Source organism: Canis lupus, chromosome 1, assembly GCF_048164855.1.
Source record: "Canis lupus baileyi chromosome 1, mCanLup2.hap1, whole genome shotgun sequence".
In the NCBI taxonomy this organism is placed as follows: domain Eukaryota; kingdom Metazoa; phylum Chordata; class Mammalia; order Carnivora; family Canidae; genus Canis; species Canis lupus.
In genome coordinates this window covers 18,438,285-18,459,672 of record NC_132838.1, presented here as the reverse complement: position 1 = coordinate 18,459,672, position 21,388 = coordinate 18,438,285, and the positions used below count along the sequence as shown (strand labels likewise).

The following is a 21,388-nucleotide window of genomic DNA, read 5'->3' as shown; positions in this document are numbered from 1 at the left end:
GCCGGGCTGTGTCCCAGACCCTGTGGGGTCGGGGGGTGATGGGCCATGGCCTCTTCATTCCCCCAAAGAGACGAATGAGGCCATGGTGTGTTCTCCTAGGTCTGTGTTACTAAGCTTGTCTGGACTGACTGAAGGGGAAGACTTCTCTTTGCAAACAGGAACATAGAGGAGATGAACCTCAGGGTGACCCACAGTGTGGCACTCTGCAGGCAGCCCACTGCCTGGATGGCACGGCGGCCTGGCCGCACCACCTCCCTTCCTCGGCCCTTTGCTGCTGCTCCTCGTGCATTTGCTCTGTGTCACTATCAAGTCAGCGACAGCGCTGTCAGTGTTGCGGCTTCGTCCACAGTAACGCCGGCTCGCAAGTGGCCCTGATGGGCACTGTCGTGGGGACTCGGCATCCGGGATCTCGCCTGTCCCCTCGTCACACAGCGACGAAGGCACGTCCAGGAGCAGGACGCTCCCGAACGAGCCCAGGGCGTGGTCCAGACCCTCGGCCCGGCCCTGCTTGTCGCCCTGCTTCAGATCCCATCCCCTTAGCCCCGGGCAGACTGGGTCCCTCCCCTCCAGGAGGTCCCGTGGTCCTGGTTCTGTGTGCCCCAAGTACGTGGTGGCGGCTGGGCCGTGGGGTGCCCGCATCCCAGAGCTGCAGGTACATGGGCCCCCTGGAGACGTGCGTGGTCCAGATCGAGGGGTGCTGCGGGCCACGCGTGCACACCCATCTCCAGGGCTTCGTGAAATGAATGAGTGTAAGACACTTCAGTAATGACCTTTATGTCCGTCACACATTATGATGACATTTTAGTTGTACTGGGACAACTACACTGCATCATTAGAAATAATGTTAACTGATTTTTATTTTTTTTTTTTTTTACTTTTACCTGCGACTGCTAGAGTTCTTTCTCTTTTCTTTTTTTTTTTTTTAAACATTTTATTTATTCATGAGAGACACAGAGGCAGACACACAGGCAGAGGGAGAAGCAGGTTCGCCACAGGGAACCCGATGTGGGACTCGATCCCAGGACCCTGGGATCACGACCTGAGCTGAAGACAGACGCTCAACCACTAAGCCCTCCGGGCGCCCCCAAATTTTTCAAGTTCTCTGTGCAGCTCACATTATCTTTCTGTTGTACAGGTTTGGTTAGTTTCTCTCCCAGGGGGACCTTGTCTCTGACCCTTTAGGGATGTCCCATTTTGTGTGTCCAGCACCCACAGTTCTTTCCCAGTCTTTCTACCTCTAGAGTTGATTGGACCCTAAATTCAGATCAAGTGCGCCTCCTGCAATAAGCTGTGATTTCTGTGGCCCTCCTTTGACCCGTGCTCTGGAGTATGCTTATGTTTGGAGCAGGAAGCGGATGGATTGTTCTTGAGCCACCTCCGCCCACTGAGGAAAGAGGGGACATTGAGCACGTCTCATCTGCTCCTGTGATGATCGGGTACCTGCAGCAGCTGGGAGGCCCTTGGAGCCTGCACACGGGTGCCTTCCCACAGCTGTTTGAACTGGGCGAGCTCTGCTCCTGGGTTGAAGCCAGTCTGCTCTTGCGGGGCCACTTCAGGCTTTGCCAGCACAGTGGTTCTTTGCTCTATTTACCCCCTTCTGTTTTGCACTCTGAATTTTGAGCAAAGTGTCCTTTAAAATGGCTCATCGTCACGATCACACATTCCTCCAGCATGATTAAGCTCTGTGCGTCTTCCCAGTGTGCTTTTACAGGAGCCTCTAAAGGTCCTGTGGGTTTGCCCTGACATCTTGTTGACATGGAAATCTTGTTTGTTGTCGTAAATAAGAGCCAGCGTCTCCAGGACACACCTTGCTCTGTTCTAGCGAACAGGAGGTCTCGTCCCTCAACTCAAAAAACTAAATGGCGGTGGGGCTGGCAACATGAAAGTCTTATGTGTTTTACGGAAAAGTTTGAGTTGTGTTTGGTTGGACGTTCTGGTGCCAGTCGAGTGAATTTTGGCAAGAGCGTGTGCATTCAGACAGCACTTCATTGTTGCATCTTTTCATCTGTGGTAGACTGGTCCTGGAATATTTGATGAAGGTAAGTTTGGCGACATATTTGGAGCAATTGACCTCGAAAGCCAGAGGCACCAGGTGGGGGACATTAGATTTTGCAGTGCATGGTGCCGGGGAGGCCAGACCCGCCCTCTCCTTGTGGGTCACAGCCGTTCTGTCCGCGTGGCCGAGGCCGACGCGTGGGACAAGGGAAGCAAGACAGTGCTGCCGGCCTCGTGCGTGCGATGGCGAAGCCGGCCTCGTGCTCTAGTGGGGAACGAGATGGCACCTGCAGCGCAACGTGAATTAACATTCCAGTGACTCTCCAGATCCTAAGCTGTAGGGTTGGGGTATTTATAACATTTTGCCTAAAAGCTTCTGTAAAAGGTTCTCAAGCCATTCATTATTCAGATCATTCAGAGTGCATACTTCCCAAGTCACCCTAAAAATAGAACCCGTTTCCCCCATCAGCTCCGTCCCGGTGCTGGGGCGCGGGCCACGTGCTCTGAAGGAAGCAGCAGACGGGGAAGTCACATTTCATCATTTCGTGGGAAAGCAAAGGGGTTTTTTTCTGGCTCAGTGTTAGAGCTGTGATGTGTACCTTAGCTTGTAATAGACAAAAATCCAGGCCTGCTGTATCTCTACTCCTAAATTCTTTTTCCGCAGCTTATGTTCTGACTCCTCTGTATGTCTCTTCCATTTGTCTTAAGAAATTCTAAATATAATCTTCTTGAAAGTCACTACTTAATGGTTTCTAGGATAAAACCCCAGGCGATCGATCGGTAGTACCGGATGGTTTCCACTTAATGTAGTTGAGAGGCTTTTAAACTTTTGATCGTGACGCAAAAAGAAATTTAGATCATAACTTAATACACGTTCTCACATGTATATGACAGAAAGTTTTCTTGAATCACTGCATTCATGTGAGGCCCTGGCGTTTGTGAAAAATGCTTCTCATGAGCTGCCAGTGGAATTGGAACTCGTGTTTAAAAATCAGTCCCCAGGGCACCTGGGTGGCGCATTTGGTTAAGGATCTGACTCTTGGTTTCAGCTCAGGTCGTGATCTCAGGGTCCTGAGATCGAGCCCCACGGCAGGCTCTATGCTCAGCAGGGAGTCTGCTTGAGATTTTTCTCTCCCTCTACCCCTCTCCATTCTCTTTCTCTCTCTCTCTCATCAATACATCTTTAAAAGAAAAAAATCACTGCCCAGCCATACCAGCGCACACCCCTTACTTGCTTCTGGTGCTTTTCTCCCCACGTGGTCTCTGCTCCCCTTCTGCTTTGATGTGACACGCAGAGTCCTAGCCCTGTTCTCCCCACAACCTCTGTGCTACTCCTCACGTCACATCCTTCGAGGACAGTTCTAACCTAAAGATCAAAAATCTCCTTTGTTTCTTAGATGGATGTGTTCTCTGAGAAATCGAGTCTCATTTATTTTGTGAGGGCAGCGGAGCCTGGCGCCCACTTGGGCACTTGGGTGCTGGCTGGAGCTACCAGCGCTCACCCAGGGAAGCCGGGGAGAAGCCCGAGGGCTGTCCTGGGGTTTCACCGGAGCTTCAGGTTCCAGTGACTCACCGTGGTGGCACGATACTTCTCCATGGCGATGTCACACGCTTGTCCCTTTGCTTCTTATTTAAATGGGAATAGTTATTTTGAAGGGGGGAAGGGCAACCTTCGATACAGTTAATCATCTCTTAGCAAGCTCCCAGTAATGGAATGGAAGTTTCTGCTTCGCCTTATCTGACACATTTCAGGGCCTCCGTTTTGCCTTGTCATTATGTTGGAAAGTAATTTGGTGGCTTGTCAGAAGGGAACACTTACATCTGTGTCACTAACCTGCGTATCTTCGGCCTCCGAAAGAGTGCGACACTAAGTAAGGCTGAAACTGACAGCAGTTACCCCCGAAGCACCAGAGATGCCAGTATTCACTGGATGAGCTGAAACTGGTTTTTGTAGGCTCTTCTAGTTAACATGATGCTTGATGGAAATAATTACATAATACAAATTATAAAAATTGGTTTGATTAATGTATTTTCATGACACTTGTGTAACGTCAGGACGTTGTGGTGGCCTCACACACTGTCCGTGACCCAGATGTCCTCGAGATGCTCCTGCTTCTCGTGTTGGCGTAAAGGCCACTAGTAGGCTCTCTGACCCCCTACTAGAGATCTTCTGTGGCACCAAAGACGTGTTTTGAAATTGGTACGTTGGTATGTTGTCATTAAGCTAAATACTTTATATTGCCTGAAGTTTCTATAGTTCTGGCAACAGTGGGATGGTTACCAATATGTTCCATGTTGTGAAATGTTGGTTTAAGCCAATTTCTTGTGACCGTGGGCTGTTCCATACTCGATCCCTATTTTTTTTTTTTTTTTTTTTTTTTTTACAACCTGGTTTTTTATTACAATCACACTTGATGCAAACCAGAGAAAGCCTTCGGTTTGCCTTATGGGTGAGGTTGCTTCGTCTTCGGCTATTTTAACAACTGTGTGTGCATTTGAGTGAGAAAGCCTGTCAATGTCCAAATGAAGCTGCTGAGCTTGACCGCAAGTGCCCCGGGTTTCCAGTTACTGCTGTGTTTGAGGAAAGCAGAGGCCCAAGAGGAGATACTGTCACAGAGAACGCCCCAAAACGGACATTTCAGTAGGACCCCACCATGTCTCGTCAAAGTGCCATCATCAGAGTCTTAGTACAGACCCACACTGTATTGAACCAGGGTCCCAGCTAGAAACCTAGGGCTGGTGCATCGCTGTGTTTCCCTGCCACTTACTAAGATGCAGGACGGAGTACTAGTTGAGAGCCTGGACTCTGAAACCGGTCTGATCAGATAGGAACCTTGAAGAGGTCACACCCCTGTCTGGGCTCTAGGTTCCCTGTCTGTGAAATGGGCATCATATTAATGCCCACCTCCTACTGTTGCTGTGAGGATTAGGTGTGGCCTGAGCACACCACCTGCTTTGCTACCATAGCCCTTAGTGGCAGGTGCCTGCACCAAATTGAAGGCACTTGACCAGTTCACAACTCTCATGACCTCTCCCCAGCAAAACAGCATGGGCCTGTTAGGTGTTTTGTGAATGTTTATTAAGATGCACTTATGCTAATGATGGGAGGTAGCCTTTCAGAGATGGGAGGGTGTGAGACCCCTTCAGGTGAGCACACCTTCGGTTGTTTGCATCTGTGTCCTCCTCCTTCACTGGTAGCAGAGGGGCCGGGGGCAAGTGGCAGTAGCACCACTCACATCAGGTAGATGTCCAACTTAATGGTCGGTAGTCAACACACTTCTGGTTTTTGATAGTAGAGTCAACTAACATTCCCGCTGGCTTTGTAATTAAACCAGTCAACCAAAGAGCAGAAATGTCCCCCTGTCTCTTTAGACATCAACGATGCCTGCCTTCCCTGGACCTTCTGCTGACAGCTGCTTTTGTTCAGATCTACGGCATTAACAGGCACCCGTAGGTTTGCACTAGATGGGGTCTCTCCATGGTGGGTTTTAGCAGATATAGCCAAGAAAATCAAAGGAAGGAGAAATCCCATCGTAAGGATTGGGGCTAGGCTCATGCTTCACATACATCCGACCAGTGGTAGATGATATCTTACTCTCCTTCATGCATCATTTAGAGAAATAGGTAGCTTTCTAGTTAATCAGATTTTTTTTAACTACCTAAAAGGAAGTCTTGAGCTTGCAGCAAAGCATTTCAATGAATCTTTCATATTTACCAGCTGCTGCTTTTTACAAGCAAGAAAGAGAAGCTTTTCAAGTACATTTAAAAAGTAGTTTCTGTAAATTTAGAGAGTTCCTCGGTAAACCAGGGAAGGGTGAAAATAAGAGCCCAGGATTTGGGATTAGTAGTTTGGATTCTCTCTTGGGCTTTTCCTCAGGCTAGCTGTGGAACAGGTCGGATTACACCCAAAAGAATTTTTGAGGCATTTTGAATATGGTAGAAGCAATTACATGTTTTTATATGACGGTAACAGACTTACACCCTGGGGTCACCTAAATGTCAGAAGCTATGACACGAGCACCTCTACAGCAGGACATCGAGACAGCAAGACCTATCGGACACCCTGTGGTCCAGGCTCGGTGACTCCTAAACCTAAATTATGACTTCCAGATGACTCCCAGAGTCTGAAAGGGGGCTTGTGAGCTCTCCAAGTGAATCTCCTCTAGGCCTCAAGTCAGAAAGATGGATGCTGTGGGATAGGACAGAGACAGGGGGAAGAAGAGCAGTATGTCCAGAAATGAACCAGCAGACTAATCCATGAACTTGGATTCAAAAGTAGTGTACTTGGAAGATTGAAAACTTGAGGCCATTTTTTTGATGAGAAGTAATTTCTAAGATTTCTTAACAACTAGATTATTGTTTTTTCCCTGGACTCTCAGCTCCCAGGAAGCTCTTTACGGCACCATATTCGAATGTTCCTAACATTTCATTACTGTCGTCTCTGTAAACTGGGCCAGCTGTGACCCCAAAGCCTCTGTGGACCTGAATGTCCCTTCCCTTACTGATTGCATGCTCCCCAATTCCAAGAGTTGATTTGTTTGCTTTCGGGTGGGCAGCAGACACACTGCAGGAGCTCAGGCAGCTAAAGATCTTGTGTACAAGGCCTTGGACTCATGGGTCTCCAGGCAGTGGCTGTCTGCCACACGCTGGGGCCTCTGCCTTCTACCCAACCCTGCTGTACTCGTGTCAAGCCCTCCCCCTTTGTCTCTATTAGTAAAGAAACATTTTTTTTCAATGAAGTGTAATTGACACACAGTATTACAGTTAGTTTCAGGTGTGCAACATAGTGATTGCACAAGTCTATACATCATGCTGTGCTCACAAGTGTAGCTGCCGCCTGTCATCATACAGCACTATTACTGTACCCTGGACCCTGTGCTGCATCTTCCATCAGAGACTCATCCCAGAAACACTGTATTAAAGAAACATACCAAACATTTTTTAAGAATGCTGACACTTAATGGGTACATGAGGATATTAACTCTTTGCTCTTTTCTCAACAGACACGAGACGACTTCCTGGGACAGGTGGACATACCCCTTAGTCACCTCCCGGTAAGGACCATTACCTGCTTTATGGTGCATGTTGTGAGCAGCGGTTTCTAATGGATTCCGGTTAGGTATCTTTCAGAGCAATATTTCCTCAAGGCAGTGGAGCAGGGTGGAATGAAGAGCATGTGGTCTAGTCCTGCCCCTTTCTAGAAAGTGGCCGTTTCAGGAGGATGGGAGAGAGCTTAATTGTAAAAACCAGCTGTATCTAAATCATCCAAGTATGCCTGTCTGCACCACCAGCTTCTGGTCTTCTTTTGTCACATCATATAAAACAGCTCCCTTTCTCTCTCAAACCCTCCTTCTTGTCATTGAAATGTCTTTACTTTCAAATTCATCCTTTGGGTCCATTCAAGCATTTGTTCCCTTTGTCTAGAATGACACACTCTATTTCTCTTGGGCTATATCCATATAAGCTAGTGCTTCCCAGATTTGGGTGTATGGCTTTTCTCAGGCAGCATGGAGACAAAAGATGCTGTCGGTTCCGAGTGAACTTGTCAGCTGGAAACACCCCCTCCAGCTTTAAAAACTGTACTGAGTTAGCCTGTGTGGTGTTGCTACCGTTCCTCTCTGCTCAGATGAGTAGCAGAGCAGTTGGGGCTTTTGACCAATAATTGAGGCTAAAGATCTCTTCACGCTTCAGAGGGTAATCTAGGTAGAGTGGGGAAGCAGGACCTGAAGGCCGTGATGAAAGGCGGATCAGCTTGTAGTTCAGCTTTAGTTTTCTAGATTGTTCCCTCCCTTATCCTAGCCCTTCTTCCTTTGGGCAGCACAGAGTGACTCCAGTAGCACCTAAGAGAGGATCAGTCAAATGTTTCTACCTTCCAAGGGCATTTTGTTAATTTTTTTTAATGCTTTGAGCAAAGAGCATAAATAACCTACAAACTAAAATGCCTTAAATCACCTAGTCTCCGTCTACCGCTGCAATGAAATCATGGCTATTACTGTATGTTAAGTACCAAGAAAGACTATGTCTTACACAGGAAGTTCTGAAGATGTATTATGAAGGCATGTGATAGCAAGCAATTTATTATTTACTCGGGGGAGCTATTAAGGAAGAAAGGTTTCAAGCACATTCCCTTCTGAAAAATTGGAAGCAAAAGTGATATTGTTAAAATATTTTTGTTTCTATATAAAAACCTGAAGCTCCAAGGTACTTGCAGAGAGTGCACGTGTGTGCATGAGACTGACTCCATAAGCCATCAGAAGCCTGATTCTCCTTTTAGAGTCTCAATGAGAGAACATAGAAGTCTCAGCATTGGAAAGGAAAGATTTCACCTGTTTCTACATCAGTTGGTCCTCTGTTTAGGCTCTTCAGGTTGAAACTGTAATCTCACAATTCGAGGCAGTGTTGGTTAGCCAGTTCTTTGACGGGATCCATGACCACCTTTTTCCCTAACAAAACCCAAATCTCGGCAAGGCAAATTTATGTACCTAATACTCTCTAAGAGGTATAAGTGGAATCTTTTAAGCAACCTGTTACGACAATCCCTTGTTTGAGTGATTGAGTGCAAATTGGTTTTGAAAGGTTGGGTGGGACTCCCAGAGAATAGAAGTGTGTTCCTTTTCAGAGACCAAGTCAGTAGAGGGAATAATTTAGCTTTGGGTTTGGGTGGAGGCAAGAGTGAGCTTTCAAAGAAGGAAGTGGTACCAGAACTGGAGGCTGGAACAGAAACCAGCCAATGAAAGAAAGTGGCCAGTGACTGCCTGGAGGGAACTGAGGACTTCTACATGACCTGAGCTGGTTGAGTGATGGAGCCACCCAGTTTGGCATCTGCCCAACCATTAGCTTACATTGGAGTGCGATAATCTCCACTCTGCTAGCTTCGTGGAGCCAACAGCAGTCTGGGAAGTGGACCACAGAGGAAGCAGAAGGAGAGGAATGAGGGTGCATTCTTCACCTTCCAAGTGGTGGAAGGACCCAACCAGCATCTTCTGAACAGACGCAGCTTTGGGACTCAGGATTTGAGGTGCTGTCGTGTGTCCATTTGATTGTACCTGAAAGGCACTCATGGGAAAATTTCACAGTGTCCTTATATTTTATAGATCACGAATGTGAGTGAGAGAAATGGATGTTAGCATTTGAATATATTTTGCAGTCCACGGCGGTCACTCTTTTCTTGATGGCTTCCTGAGTATTGTGGAAGCCTCGGGAGTCCATATTGGTCAACATCATCAAATTTTAGATAAAGAAAATTGTCTCGAGCAATGAGAGAAGATACAAAGAGCAGTGATGTTGTGGTAGTGGTACATTTGCCATTGCCAACCTGTGCAAGCCTTTTCCGCGTTGAAAGTATTTGACCGAGTGTTTGATTATTGATTTTGTGCAGCCCCAGTAGCTGATGGAGAATGTATTCCTTCAATAGCTGTTTGCTGACGGACAGGATTCTAGTCTCTGAGGAGAATCCAGGGAAGCAGCTTTCTCCCTCACGCCAGCCTGGCATTGTCGCTCATTACAGTAGCCACATGTGGCAGTTGGGCATTTGAAATGTGGCCAGTATGACTGAGGAGCCGAATTTATCATTTTATTTCGTGTTAATTAAAATTTTAAAAGGCACCTGTGGCAGGTGGCACCATATTAGATAATACAGTGAGGGTGAAACAGTTCCCTGGCATGGATTTAAAAAAAAAAAAAAAAGATTCAGATTCTCTTCTCCTCAGATAATAAGTATAGCTTTTATTTTTTATTTTGAATAATTATAGCTTTTAGAGGGAGTCTCAACCCCCACCCCCACTAATTACTTAGTGATTTTTCATTTCGTTTCCCCCCCCTACCTGGACTGTTTCTTGCTAGTTCTGTGCATCTGATATACCAAGAACGGTTATGTAGTAATAAAAAGCCCAGGTCATTTAAATCATTGAAACTAAAAAGAGGTGATTTTTGTTATTTTTTTGAAATCTATGTTAGCAGAACACCTAATTGCACGTGGCTCTATGTTAATGCACACACACATTTATTTATTTTAAGATCTTCTAAACCGAGAATGAGGCTTTATCTTACTGTCAGTGATAATCAGGAACCTTTATTCCTTTAAAAGAAAAAAAAAATCTCTGTCTTGATTCTGGTTTAAGAAGTTGCCTTCATTTGAATGAAGCTCTTTTCTAAATCAAGAGCCTCATGGAGCAGATCCAAGTAGCAGAACTAAACTTAGTGTAATCCCTCGTGATTGTTAAGAAATTATTTTTGATAGTTTAAATCCTAGTCTGTGTTTTGTGTATGTTTGCAAAATAAATATTTTAGATATAATAATTGGTGTTTGCTGAAGAAGCTTCTCCCTTGCTGATATTCTAGAGGCATATTGGCTCCATTGCCAGTGGATATTCGTGCCTGTTGTGTAAAACCTTGCTTTTAGGATCTTAGGAGCAGCTTACCTGAGCTGTCATGACTTGGCAGCTGTAAGTTCACTGACCACAGGAAGACTGGAAGGTCAGGGCGACCCTGCCTCTCAGTGGACTAGTCCAGAAGCAGCCCCTTCCAGTGGTGCACAGCATGAAGTTACAAGCACCGTGGCATCTTGGACCTGGTCACACAGGTCCTGCTCGGCCTCCTGCCCGATGTTGGGTCCCTGGAGTAGTTGTGAGCCCTGCTGGGCCCTGTGGGCCGTTGTGAGGGGCTGAGTTGGATTTCTGCCAGGGTGACAAGTGAAGGAGGCCCTCGGGACAGAGCAGGGGGCTGTGTGAGACCAGGTGTACCCTGCGTGTCAGTCACCACCTCAGTTACCCACCACAGTGACCAGTGGAGCCCAGGGTCTGCTCCATCCCTGTCCCCTCAGCAGGGAAGAGTAAGGAGTGATCATGTGAAAGAAAAATAATCTTTTTCCCGCTCTGATGATGGATCCCTCCGTGCTTCATACTCCTCACATGCTTTCAGAGGAAAGCGAGTAATTTTAGACTTGTGATTCACTTTCATCCTTCCTTGGCCCTCAGCGTTGGCTCTCCCAGTTTTATTTATGGAAGAAAACGTGGAAGGGGCACCTGGGTGGCTCAGTGGTGTGAGCGTTTGCCTTTGGCTCAGGTTGTGATCCCAGGGTCCTGGGATCGAGTCTCACCTATGTCTGTCTATATGTCTGTCTGTCTCTCTCTTATGAATAAATAAATAGAATTAAAAAAAAAAAGTTAAGCATGGAAAGCAAGAGGACATGGGAGCTCAAATGGGAGAGACCTCTCTTTCCTTTGCTCCCATTCCAGGTTTACCACTCATCTTTCATACTTGTCCATTTTATTGGTTTTTGAGGGTGGGAGCGAGGAAAAGGATGAGGGGGGGAATGGGGCAGAGCCAGTAAGGTTGGTGGCCCGACCTTTTATGCAGAGCCAAGCATTAAGAAAACATCAGTTCATGTTCACACAAGTTTCCAAAGGTCAGGCTTTAAAAGATCTCTCCAGAATGGTTGAGTCGAACCTGGGAGATGGGCGAGTCACCCTGGTAACCTTAAGAAGTTAGTCATCCTTCCTGGGCCTCTGCATTGACACCTGTAAAAGGAGGCTTGTGCTAGATGACACCGAGTTTCCACCCCGCTCTGTGAGAGCGCGTCTCTGCTGCTCTGTGGCTCCCTGAGCAGAGGCACCGGCAACCGTGATGACGTGCCTGTCACCTGGGAGACTCGGGCGGCAGGGCTGGCTGGAATTGGGGAGGGGGGAACGCCAGCCCTAAGCTCAGCCGTGACTCTCATTCTCTGGCCGATTTTTCCACAACTACCATTTTTACATCTGTCTGTGAAGTTCAGTGTGACGGTGGGGGTGTCATGTCAAAAATTTCATGACTTTTATGTTCAAGTGCTAGGACTTCAAGCTTATGACTTGCTTTTAGTAATTACTTAGATACAGAACCGCTCCAAGACCCGTATTAACAACAGAAGGACGTTTCCTGGCAGGTGCTTGCCTGTTAGGCCTCTGAAATTTTTCTCGCATCTTCCTTCCACTGTGTCGCCCCAGCGCACCCAGCGCACTCAGCTATAGAAGCTCTGGACCCGTGGGAAACAGCCGTGGTACAGACAGCTAGTTTAAGAACAGTAATTTCTCCTGTTTTAGTCAAGTGCTGCTTGGGGCCGCCGTCAGGGTAGCTTTGGATTTCAGTTTTCGAAGCACTTTCAGGGTGATGGTATTGGTTTTAGCACCTTAGCTGTGCTTGAAGGCGACTCAGGTGATGCAAGGTCTGCAAGGTCATGGTTCCCGCTCACCTGTAGAATTCAGCAGCCTGGAGCTTCAAGGGACCTCAGATGCTGTTTGTCTGCTCCTTGTGTTTTACGGATGAGGATACCTGGGATCAGACCTGAGTCTCCAGCACTGATCGGTGATGTAGTCAAGAGCCTGGGCGAGGGGTCAGAGGGGGCTTACTCTAAGGCCTGGGGGCTTTTGGTTTTGAGTCTAGCGTCCTGATGATTCTGTTGGCTTCCATTTGCCCACAAAGCTGGTTAACTCCCTGTATGTTAAGCAGTTGTGGTTCTGCTGAAAGCTACTACCCTTTTTAAGATGAAAGTGCTGCGCGTCCAAAAGATTTTCTTTGGAATGGCCAGTGTCCCAGAACAGGAGGCAAAAGCGTCCACTTTGCCCAGTAATTCCATCAGCATCAGTCTGTTTGAGATGGCTTTCTACCAGTGCTGTCCTGGGAACCTCCACTGGGCTTTTTTCCAGCAAATAGGATCAAGCGGACTGTGGGATAACGCCAGGAAGAGTCCTATCACTCTCTACAAGATCACCGTCTTGTTCACATGCAAAAATGTCCATGGAGGTGGATTTTCATTTTTAACGCCCTGCCTTTTGTTGGAGCACGTTGAGGTGGCAGTACTCACAAGTGACAGACAAATGAAGAATTAGCTGACGATGATAAGTGGCCAGCGTGTGTGAAGTGAGCCAGGCACCCTTGCAAGGGTTTAATCCTCACAGCAGCTCTCTGAGATCCTGTTACAGCCCCACTTTTTTAGATGAGGACACTGAGGCACAGAGAGGTAAGGGGCTTGCCCTTGGCCACATGGCTCTGTCCGTAAGGAAGCCCAGACGCAGACCTAGAAGGTCTGCCTCTTGATGGTGTGGTGGTTGACATTTAAATTGCACAGCGTGTGGACGGGTTCATTTTCAGATTAGTTCCTCCAAGCTCTGTGGTCCCCTCTGCTTATTGTCTCTTGCTCTCTGCTGATCCTAGAACCCTCCTGCCTGCTTAAGGACCTGGTAGGTTGGTTCTTGCTCATTTCCTCAGCTTGAACTATCCTTCCTCCCAATCCGGCCCCTGTCCGGACTTGCCCATTCATCTCAGAGTGGACCACACATCCCCAAACTGTTTGATCTCCAAGTGAGAATCCATGTCTGCCCTCCACCCTGGGTCCCGTGGAACATCATCTCAATGCGTTGGTGAATTTGTCCCACCTGAGGTTCAAGTTACCTGTTGATACCATGGCCCCTGCTATATACATCCTTGTAACTCTAAGGGAAGGCACCATGTCGTAGCCACGTCCTTCATATGGATATTGTTCTAAAACCATTTGTGGTTGAATAAATGCGAAGGGGAAGAAATGGAATAGTATTCTTGATTAATAAATTTTCTGTAATAAGTGGTATATGTTTGGAAACATCTTTTTTTCAGAAAATGTTTCCAAAATGGCTAACTTTATTGCCTGAAAGAGGACTGCCTAGAGAATCTGACTGACTTCCTTGGTGACAGTGAATTTTCATGGCCTTGACAATTTACTGTAGCTCAGATGAGTTAATCAGCTACTTGTACAAGTGCCTGCTTTGCACCAGGCAGTATTCTTGGCACCAAGGATTTCATGGTGAGCAAATCCAAGTCTCTGATCTCATGAGTTTAGTTCTGAAAGTGATAGATGACAAATTCATTAATAAATAAATGAGCAAGATAATTTCAGATAGCAAAAAGGGGGAAGATAAACGACGCTCTGATAGAGGACAGTAAGGGAAGGCTAATCATGGCTGTTAGGATGCAGCATCTGAGGATATGACCTGGGATCTCATACCTGGCTTGCAAAGTGGAGCCAGCCGAGGCCATTTCGAGGCAGAGCTGTCCAGCAGAAGGACCTGCTAGGGCAGGATTGGACATGACGTGCACCAGGAGAGATGAGGCCAGTACTGTTTGGAGCAAGGGGTGAATGGAAAGACTGGCTCACGGTGAGGTTATAGGTAGTGAAAAGCCAGGTTATGTTTAACCTTCTAGGAAAGAGTTTTCAGTTTATTGTAAGCAGAGTAGGAAGCCATTGGAGTTTTATGTAGGGAATGACATAAAACCTGTAACATTTCAAATAGAAATGCGTACATACACACCCCCCTGGGAAACAGTCAGTAAATCATAAAACCGTGGTTTGTCTCTCTTGCTATAAATACTTTATATTGTTGCTAATTAAAGAGCCTAGGCATTTGAGGTTTTGCTATGTATAGTATTTAAAAATTAATGAAATAGTAACGTTTATTTTTACAACTGCCGCCTTGATTTGACCGATGAATTTTGCACAACAAAATGAGGACTGATTTCTTTAAAAAAAATACCACAATTACATTTTATAGCTCCGTGAAGTAAGTGCCAGCAAGGGGCTGATGGATGGCACTACCTAAACTGGTCTCTGTGGAGGGGATAATCTTTCAGTTGTCTTAGGCTGGTGATATGATACTTTAATGTTAAAAATAAAGCAAAATTGCCTTCACAGGCATATTTTCCTGTTAACTCCATTTTTAGGTTTCCTGGATCACAGGGACAAGAAGGCACCAGTGACCACTGGTTCTCTGAAATTAATCATCAGTGAGATTGAGGCCTACACCCTGTAGTTAGAAATTAGACTTGGCAGTGACGACTGTAATTTTGTCATTTGTCGAAGGCTAGGGTTGGCTCCTAAAAATGGGTGTTGATGGTGACATCTAGTGGATCCTGGGTAGATAAAGTTTTGTGACCTATACAATAATTACTCATCAAATACTGGTTGAAGAACCAACCCCATTTTCACCTTTCCCACATTCAAACACAAGAATGTGGGTTCTCTGTAACCCAGTTTGGTGTATCTAAAATAGGACACTATCAGGAGTTTTGAAACTTGCTTTTTCTTCCAATAGACTGAAGATCCGACCATGGAGCGACCCTATACATTTAAGGACTTTCTCCTTCGACCAAGAAGGTGAGGCTTTGGGGTGCAGATGTCCTTCATGCTTTGGTCTTTTGTTTTCTCTAAGGAAGACTTCAGCTTCTTTTCCTTTTGTATTTTTAAAATGTCCTCATAAATATGAAAGATGTAACCAAGTCATAACCAATTTTCTTCTATTACGCAGTCATAAATCTCGAGTTAAGGGATTTTTGCGATTGAAAATGGCCTATATGCCAAAAAATGGCGGTCAAGATGAAGAAAACAGTGAACAGAGGGATGATATGGAGGTAAGTTGTGGAGCTCCAGGCCTTGATCTGTTTACCTTGCCCAAGATCATACTAATATTTCATTTAAGCCTTTATAACAAGGAAATAAAAGTGGACAGACCTTAACTATGAACAAACTCACCTGGATCTTTGAACCAGTGACCCTCTACCAATGTGGTTAGCTTTAGTTAAAAAAAAAAAAAAAAAAAAAACTACACACAAAAGATAAGCTTTTCATTTTATGTTACAGCACTGATAATTGAAGAGTCTCCTCTTTATAAAATGCTGTACCCACATTTCACAAGCAGCCCCCACCCGTGTGTGAAATTCTGCTCACCATATTTCATCCTCTTATTTCTTTGGACTTTCAACCCATTGTAAATGTGCTCATAGCACTTGGAATTGCTTCAAAGTGGATGAAATGATTGAGAAAAGCTTTTCCAAGTTTCTTAGGCGTTGGGCCAACAGGTGTTGCATTAGGAAAGCTCTCGTCTAGAAATACCATTTTGGAATTAGCTGTCCAGAGGATTTTTTCTTCCCTCCTGGCATAGCTACCTTTTATAACTCCTTAGTCACAGACCTACATCGTGGATGCCATTGTACCTTCCCCGAGCATGCTTCATACAGTGCTGTTGTCTCCTATGGTTCTGAAAATGTACATTACACAGGGCCCCTCTGGGGCTTACTCGCACATCTGTTTGCAGCTGTGGCATGTACGTGATTCGTGAATTATGTGTTATGGGCAAGTGATCGGAACCCTCCCCAGGCCAAGTGGTCATATTTCTGGGCAGTGTTTCACTCGTGCACTTTCTGTCTATGGGGAGGAGCGAAGCGGGTGGTAGGCATGTATGAATGTTAAGGTTTCATAAGCACATCGACAGATTTTTATCTCAAATCCAAGGAATTTTTTTACACTCTTGTAGCTTTCCAACTGCACTAACCAGTGAATTAATTTTCCAGTGACTTTACTCGGGGATGTTAGGAGGGAATACTTAATGCCTAAAATATGTGTTGCAAAAATGCAACTCTTAACTCTGAAGAGTTGCCCCCATGAAGCCTTTATGGGGTGGCGTCAAGTGGGAAGGGCCGAAGTGGACAGCAGCTTCCCAGACTTCTGCTCTCATGGTTGTACCTGTTGCAGAGGGGCAGCCCGATGGCCTTCCAGAGCCTGCCCCGGTGCCATCCTCCCTGGGGAGCCCACCTCCTGGCCCCTCGTGCCACGCTCTGTCAACAACACACATGCAGCATGGCTCATCGCCCCAGCTCCCTCTTACCTTATGGAGGTGTCGAAAAGACAACAGTTGGAACATGACCCATGTCTCTGGCATGACTCCGTACCGCCCTGGAGGCCTTCAGGTCAAAATAACAAACCTGAATGTGAAAAGAGAGTAACGTGACTTAACACACAACAGACCATACATATCCAAAGCTGTGTTGCTCTGTACAGTGAGGTCAAGTTTGAAGGCAGCACAATTACTTGGTCATTGCTCAGAGTTTATTGAGACTCTTCTAGAATTGATTTTTCTTTCTTTCCCTTTTTCCTTTTTTTTTTTTTTTTTTTTTTTTTTTTGGGGCCCTTTTTGGGAATTTCTTCACACATGGCATGTGAAGCTACTGAAAGAGCCAGAGTGCAAAGGAATAAGGATAAAGGACCCAGAGCACAGGGTGGTGGGTTTTCCTCCCATGTAAAGGGCCCGCCTCAATGATCTTCATTTGCTTTTTATTCCATAGCATGGCTGGGAGGTTGTGGACTCGAATGACTCGGCCTCTCAGCACCAGGAGGAGCTTCCTCCACCCCCACTGCCCCCAGGCTGGGAAGAGAAGGTGGACAACCTTGGTCGTACCTATTATGTCAACCACAACAACCGGACCACCCAGTGGCACCGACCAAGCTTGATGTGAGTACTGTCCCGTGGGCAGGAAGGCATCCTGGTGGCTCTTTGGGGCAAGAGGGGAAATCAATCCTGTATCAGAAAAAGCATGTGGTTGTTTGCAGAGGTTGTTGCAGAACCGGGTTCCTCTTCATTTCATTAAAGAGCACAGGAACCCGTCAGAATTCACATGTGATAGAGCAGCAGCTCTTGCCTTTGTATCCTATTCGCCTGCTTGAAGTATGACTGATTCGTTTTATCTTTTTATATAGGCTCATGAATACAGAGGTTATTTCTCCCAGATTAATCATAAGTACAGTGATTATATCACTTCCCTCCTCTTTGTCTTCCTTTCCTGACCCAGAAAGAAAAACAGCAGTCGGATTAGCTATGCAATTTTCTCTCAAGTTTTTAGATTATTTATTCCCTTTAGTTATTTGATTTGGAAGTGCAACTTATTTTTTTCCTTTTTGGGAAATTTATAAATCACCCCCTTGATCTAACTAGACACCCAGGGGGAGGGCTGCAAACTCAGAATTAGTCATTACTGTTTATTCTCATCCCTCACCAGCCTCAGGGATGTAGTGAATTGATTACTGTTTTGTTCACAGAGCAATTTTGTATTTGATGGTAGAAAATAAACACTAGTTAGACCTCAGCTACATTAAAAAAGGATTTAAAGCAGCTTGTTTTTAAATCATAGTATACAGCAAGGCCTAAAACTAATAGTATGCAATAAAAGGCAAAACAAAATAATTGAAGGAAAAGGGAAAAATTATCTTTGAAAATTTGAGCTCCCTAGCAGCCATGACAAGGAGGGTAATTATCAGTGAGTTATGTAATTTTCAATATGTAATAAAAGCAAGTATATTAGGTGAGATCTTTTTCTCTTTCACCCATGCTCTGAAAGAAATTTGCTAATGATGGTTTATATATAAATGGTATTAGCAGTGTGATGGATGGTGTTGTCAGCAAGCCTTTTTATCTTTAGAAGTTACAGAGATATTCCGCGTATAACCATGGGTGGGGAAGGTAGCCAAGAAATTTGAGGCTTCCCAAATCTGCATCAGTGAATCCAGTCCTTCCTAAGCCCCCAAGTGGGTTCCTATGGATATCAGCTGTGTTTGGTCAGCGTTAGCTCATTATTCACAGAACAGTGTAAATATCCAAACATCCAGATGATAATGAGCTGCTCTTTGTTGTAATTTTTTTTCCATAGAAACATAAATGGAAATGGTTTAGTTAATTCTTCTATTTGTATTCTGTTTTTTACTATTTCCATTTGATCAGTGACCATAGCTATTGTGAAACTAATTTAAGCCATTTGACTACTCTAGCTGTTTGTAGTAGTTTTTTTTTTAAAAAAGGGACCCCCCCCCCAACTTCACTACATGTAGTGATCAGGTATCTTGAATCAAGATTCTTGGTAGCCATACCCTAAATAAAGCACTCTTACCTTCCTTTGCTAAGCATCACTGGACATACGGCACTCTGTGGGGACCAGAGTATCCTATGACCTCTGTAGAAAAGGGACTAACAGCAGTTTACAAAGAAATACTGGTGGCCGATATATATATGGAAAAAATACTCGTCTTCATTAGTAATCATGCAGACTGAAGTCTCTTCCTTTGGCATAAATGGAAACCCTTGCTTACTCTACCTCTCAGAGTTGTGAAACTCCAATGAGGAAATTCCTGAGAAGAGACTTCATATGTTTTTGTAAACATACCACCTTGGTGGCAATGTCCCAAAGAACTAAACCAAAACAAGAGAGATCACTTGTACTGTGCTAGCTCATCAGTTGTCCAGAGAGACATGGGAAAAATGCAACTCTTAATCCAAGTTCAGGTTCACATGTAGTTTAGGGAGTGGTCAGTGGTGTGACTGTCCCCATCCGTGAGGAGCTATGCCAAAGAGGCTGAACCAGGAAGGACGTCAGCCCAGCTCAGGTGGGGCTCAGGGAGTTGCCTCCTTTCCAATGGGCATGGCTTCTAGAAAACAAGAGAGAAGTTAGATATGAAGAGTTCGTTTCCACCATAACCTCTTCATCCCATCTGAACTGTCCAGAGAATTGGAGGTTCTTTCTCCTTAACTTAGTGTGGTTTGGCCAGAAGCCCTCAAGCCTTCCAGAATTATTCCAGAGTATCGTTCTAATTTGAAAACAATTATTTTCATAATTCCATTTTTACAGAATACTGCTGCACGCTTTGGGGGGAAATTGGTATAAAGTGTCTTTATTAAGAGGCTCTTTCTGAGGAAATGAGACAGTGATGACCGTGTGTTAAAGTGAAGGAAAGATTTTTCCTCGTGGCTCCTCTTTCCCAGTTTGCTAGGCCTGTGCTCCAAACTTCAACCCCCTGAATAATCTTCAGTGACAGCTCGTTGCCCTCCGGCTGTTCTTGCAAGGTCCTTCTCCACCCTGTCTCTTGCCAGATTCCCACCCACAGTCATAAACCCCCAGTGCGTTGAGTGGCCAGACCATATGCAGCTGCTTTCCAATTACTCTCTTCTTGGCCCTGTGGATGCAATAATGCACTCCCCCCACCACCACCCAAAAACCGAAACAGAACTAGAATGTCCCCTTCTGGCTGCCTTTAGAGGTCAGCTGCTCTACCTTCCTCCGGGAGAACTGTACTTGTGTTCAGGTCCCCCCCGGAAGGTGCATGCTTCCGCTCTCGTAGCATGGAGCACGTAGTACTCGGGTTGCCACTTTGGGCCAGACAATGTTTTCTTACAGATCTACCGTCTCAGTGCCTGGCACAAAGTAGGAGCTCAGGAAAGTACTTGTAACTGAATGAATGACACAAATGAATCCCTTCTGAAAGTGATTATAGGAACACGGTTTAGTGAAGCATCTAGGCCTGGATATAGAACCTCAGGATGGAAGGCTGGCCACAGAGTGCTCCCAGCTCTCTCAAGTCTGAAGGTAGCTTTTAAAACAATCCTAATTTTAGAATTCTCCTTGGCCCTATTTTCAATGTCAACTGTAAGCTTTTTGCTTCAAAAAACACAATTTTATGGGTGCCTGGGTGGTGTAGTCAGCTAAGCAGCGACCCTTGTTTCCGGCTTCAGTTATGATCTCGGGGTCCTGGGATCAAGCTCCATGTCAGGCTCTGCGCCCAGCACATAATCTGCTTGAGATTCTCTCTCCCTCTGCCCTTCCCACTCGTGTTTTCTCTCTTTTTAAAAATAAAAATCTTTTAAAAACACAGTTTTAAAAACACGTTGAATGAATGGAATTAAGGTTGTGAATGAAGAGGAACTTGGGAGACTCAAAGGCTTAACTCTGTTCCCTCTCTTTCCAAAATGCTTTGTACGACTTCTGTCTTAGCAACCGTGTAATCGTGTATCAGTAACTCCATTCATTATTACAGCCCCTAATGTGTGTGAATGTGAGTGATCTGATACATTGATGTTAGTTGGCACTGAACTTGATAAACTGATGGATTTATCCTGCCTCTGTCCACTTGTATATTTCCCATGAAAGTCAAATAAAGAAAATATATATGAAATTAATGACTGAAGAAAATTGAAATAACCATATCCTACAGTATTTTCTTGCCCCCAATAAAATCATTTTCTCTTTTAATCTGTCAGCTCAGAAATATTTTTAAATGATCACCTTCCCATTAGTGACTCTTTAAATTTCCACTTTCATCAACCCTCTCATTCCATTGCTTAATGACATGCAAAAGGTCTCCTCTTCATGAACATTTTCACTTTATCACTGAAGACCCTAAGAGCCTACAGTTGGAATGTCAAAATCAGAAGTCTCTTTTCTATGCTATTTAGTGATTTCTGGTTCACACCCAATTACTAATTATATGAGCATGTGGAATAAGGAAGATTTGCGTGATTGATTTTAAATGTTCTTTTTAAAAAGTAAGTCCTTCTCAGAACAATGGAATTTTATGTACTTCTAAGAGATATAAAATGCAGGCATAGTGATACTAAAACCCCATTTCTTCTCAACCTCTCAGAAGTCCCTGTAACAGAGCAAGCATGTAATAGGTCCTGGCACATAGCATGCAAACATTAATCACTTAGTGTTGACTGAATGAATATTAACTGACCTTTCAAGTGAAGATTTACAATTTTGATGAAACTTTTATACACGTATTTTTTTTAAT

General features: G+C 45.1%; 1 protein-coding gene across 12 annotated transcripts in view; it reads left to right on the top strand.

Moving 5' to 3' along the window:
- NEDD4L (NEDD4 like E3 ubiquitin protein ligase) overlaps window positions 1–21,388 on the top strand; it is a 338,487-nt gene that overhangs the window by 249,969 nt on the left and 67,130 nt on the right. For all 12 annotated transcript variants that reach the window (XM_072822182.1, XM_072822146.1, XM_072822130.1 and 9 more), the window contains 4 exons: window positions 6,999–7,049; window positions 15,093–15,154; window positions 15,306–15,408; window positions 17,119–17,285. In XM_072822182.1, coding sequence (XP_072678283.1) covers window positions 6,999–7,049; window positions 15,093–15,154; window positions 15,306–15,408; window positions 17,119–17,285 — 383 coding nt within the window. The remainder of the gene's footprint in view (window positions 1–6,998; window positions 7,050–15,092; window positions 15,155–15,305; window positions 15,409–17,118; window positions 17,286–21,388) is intronic.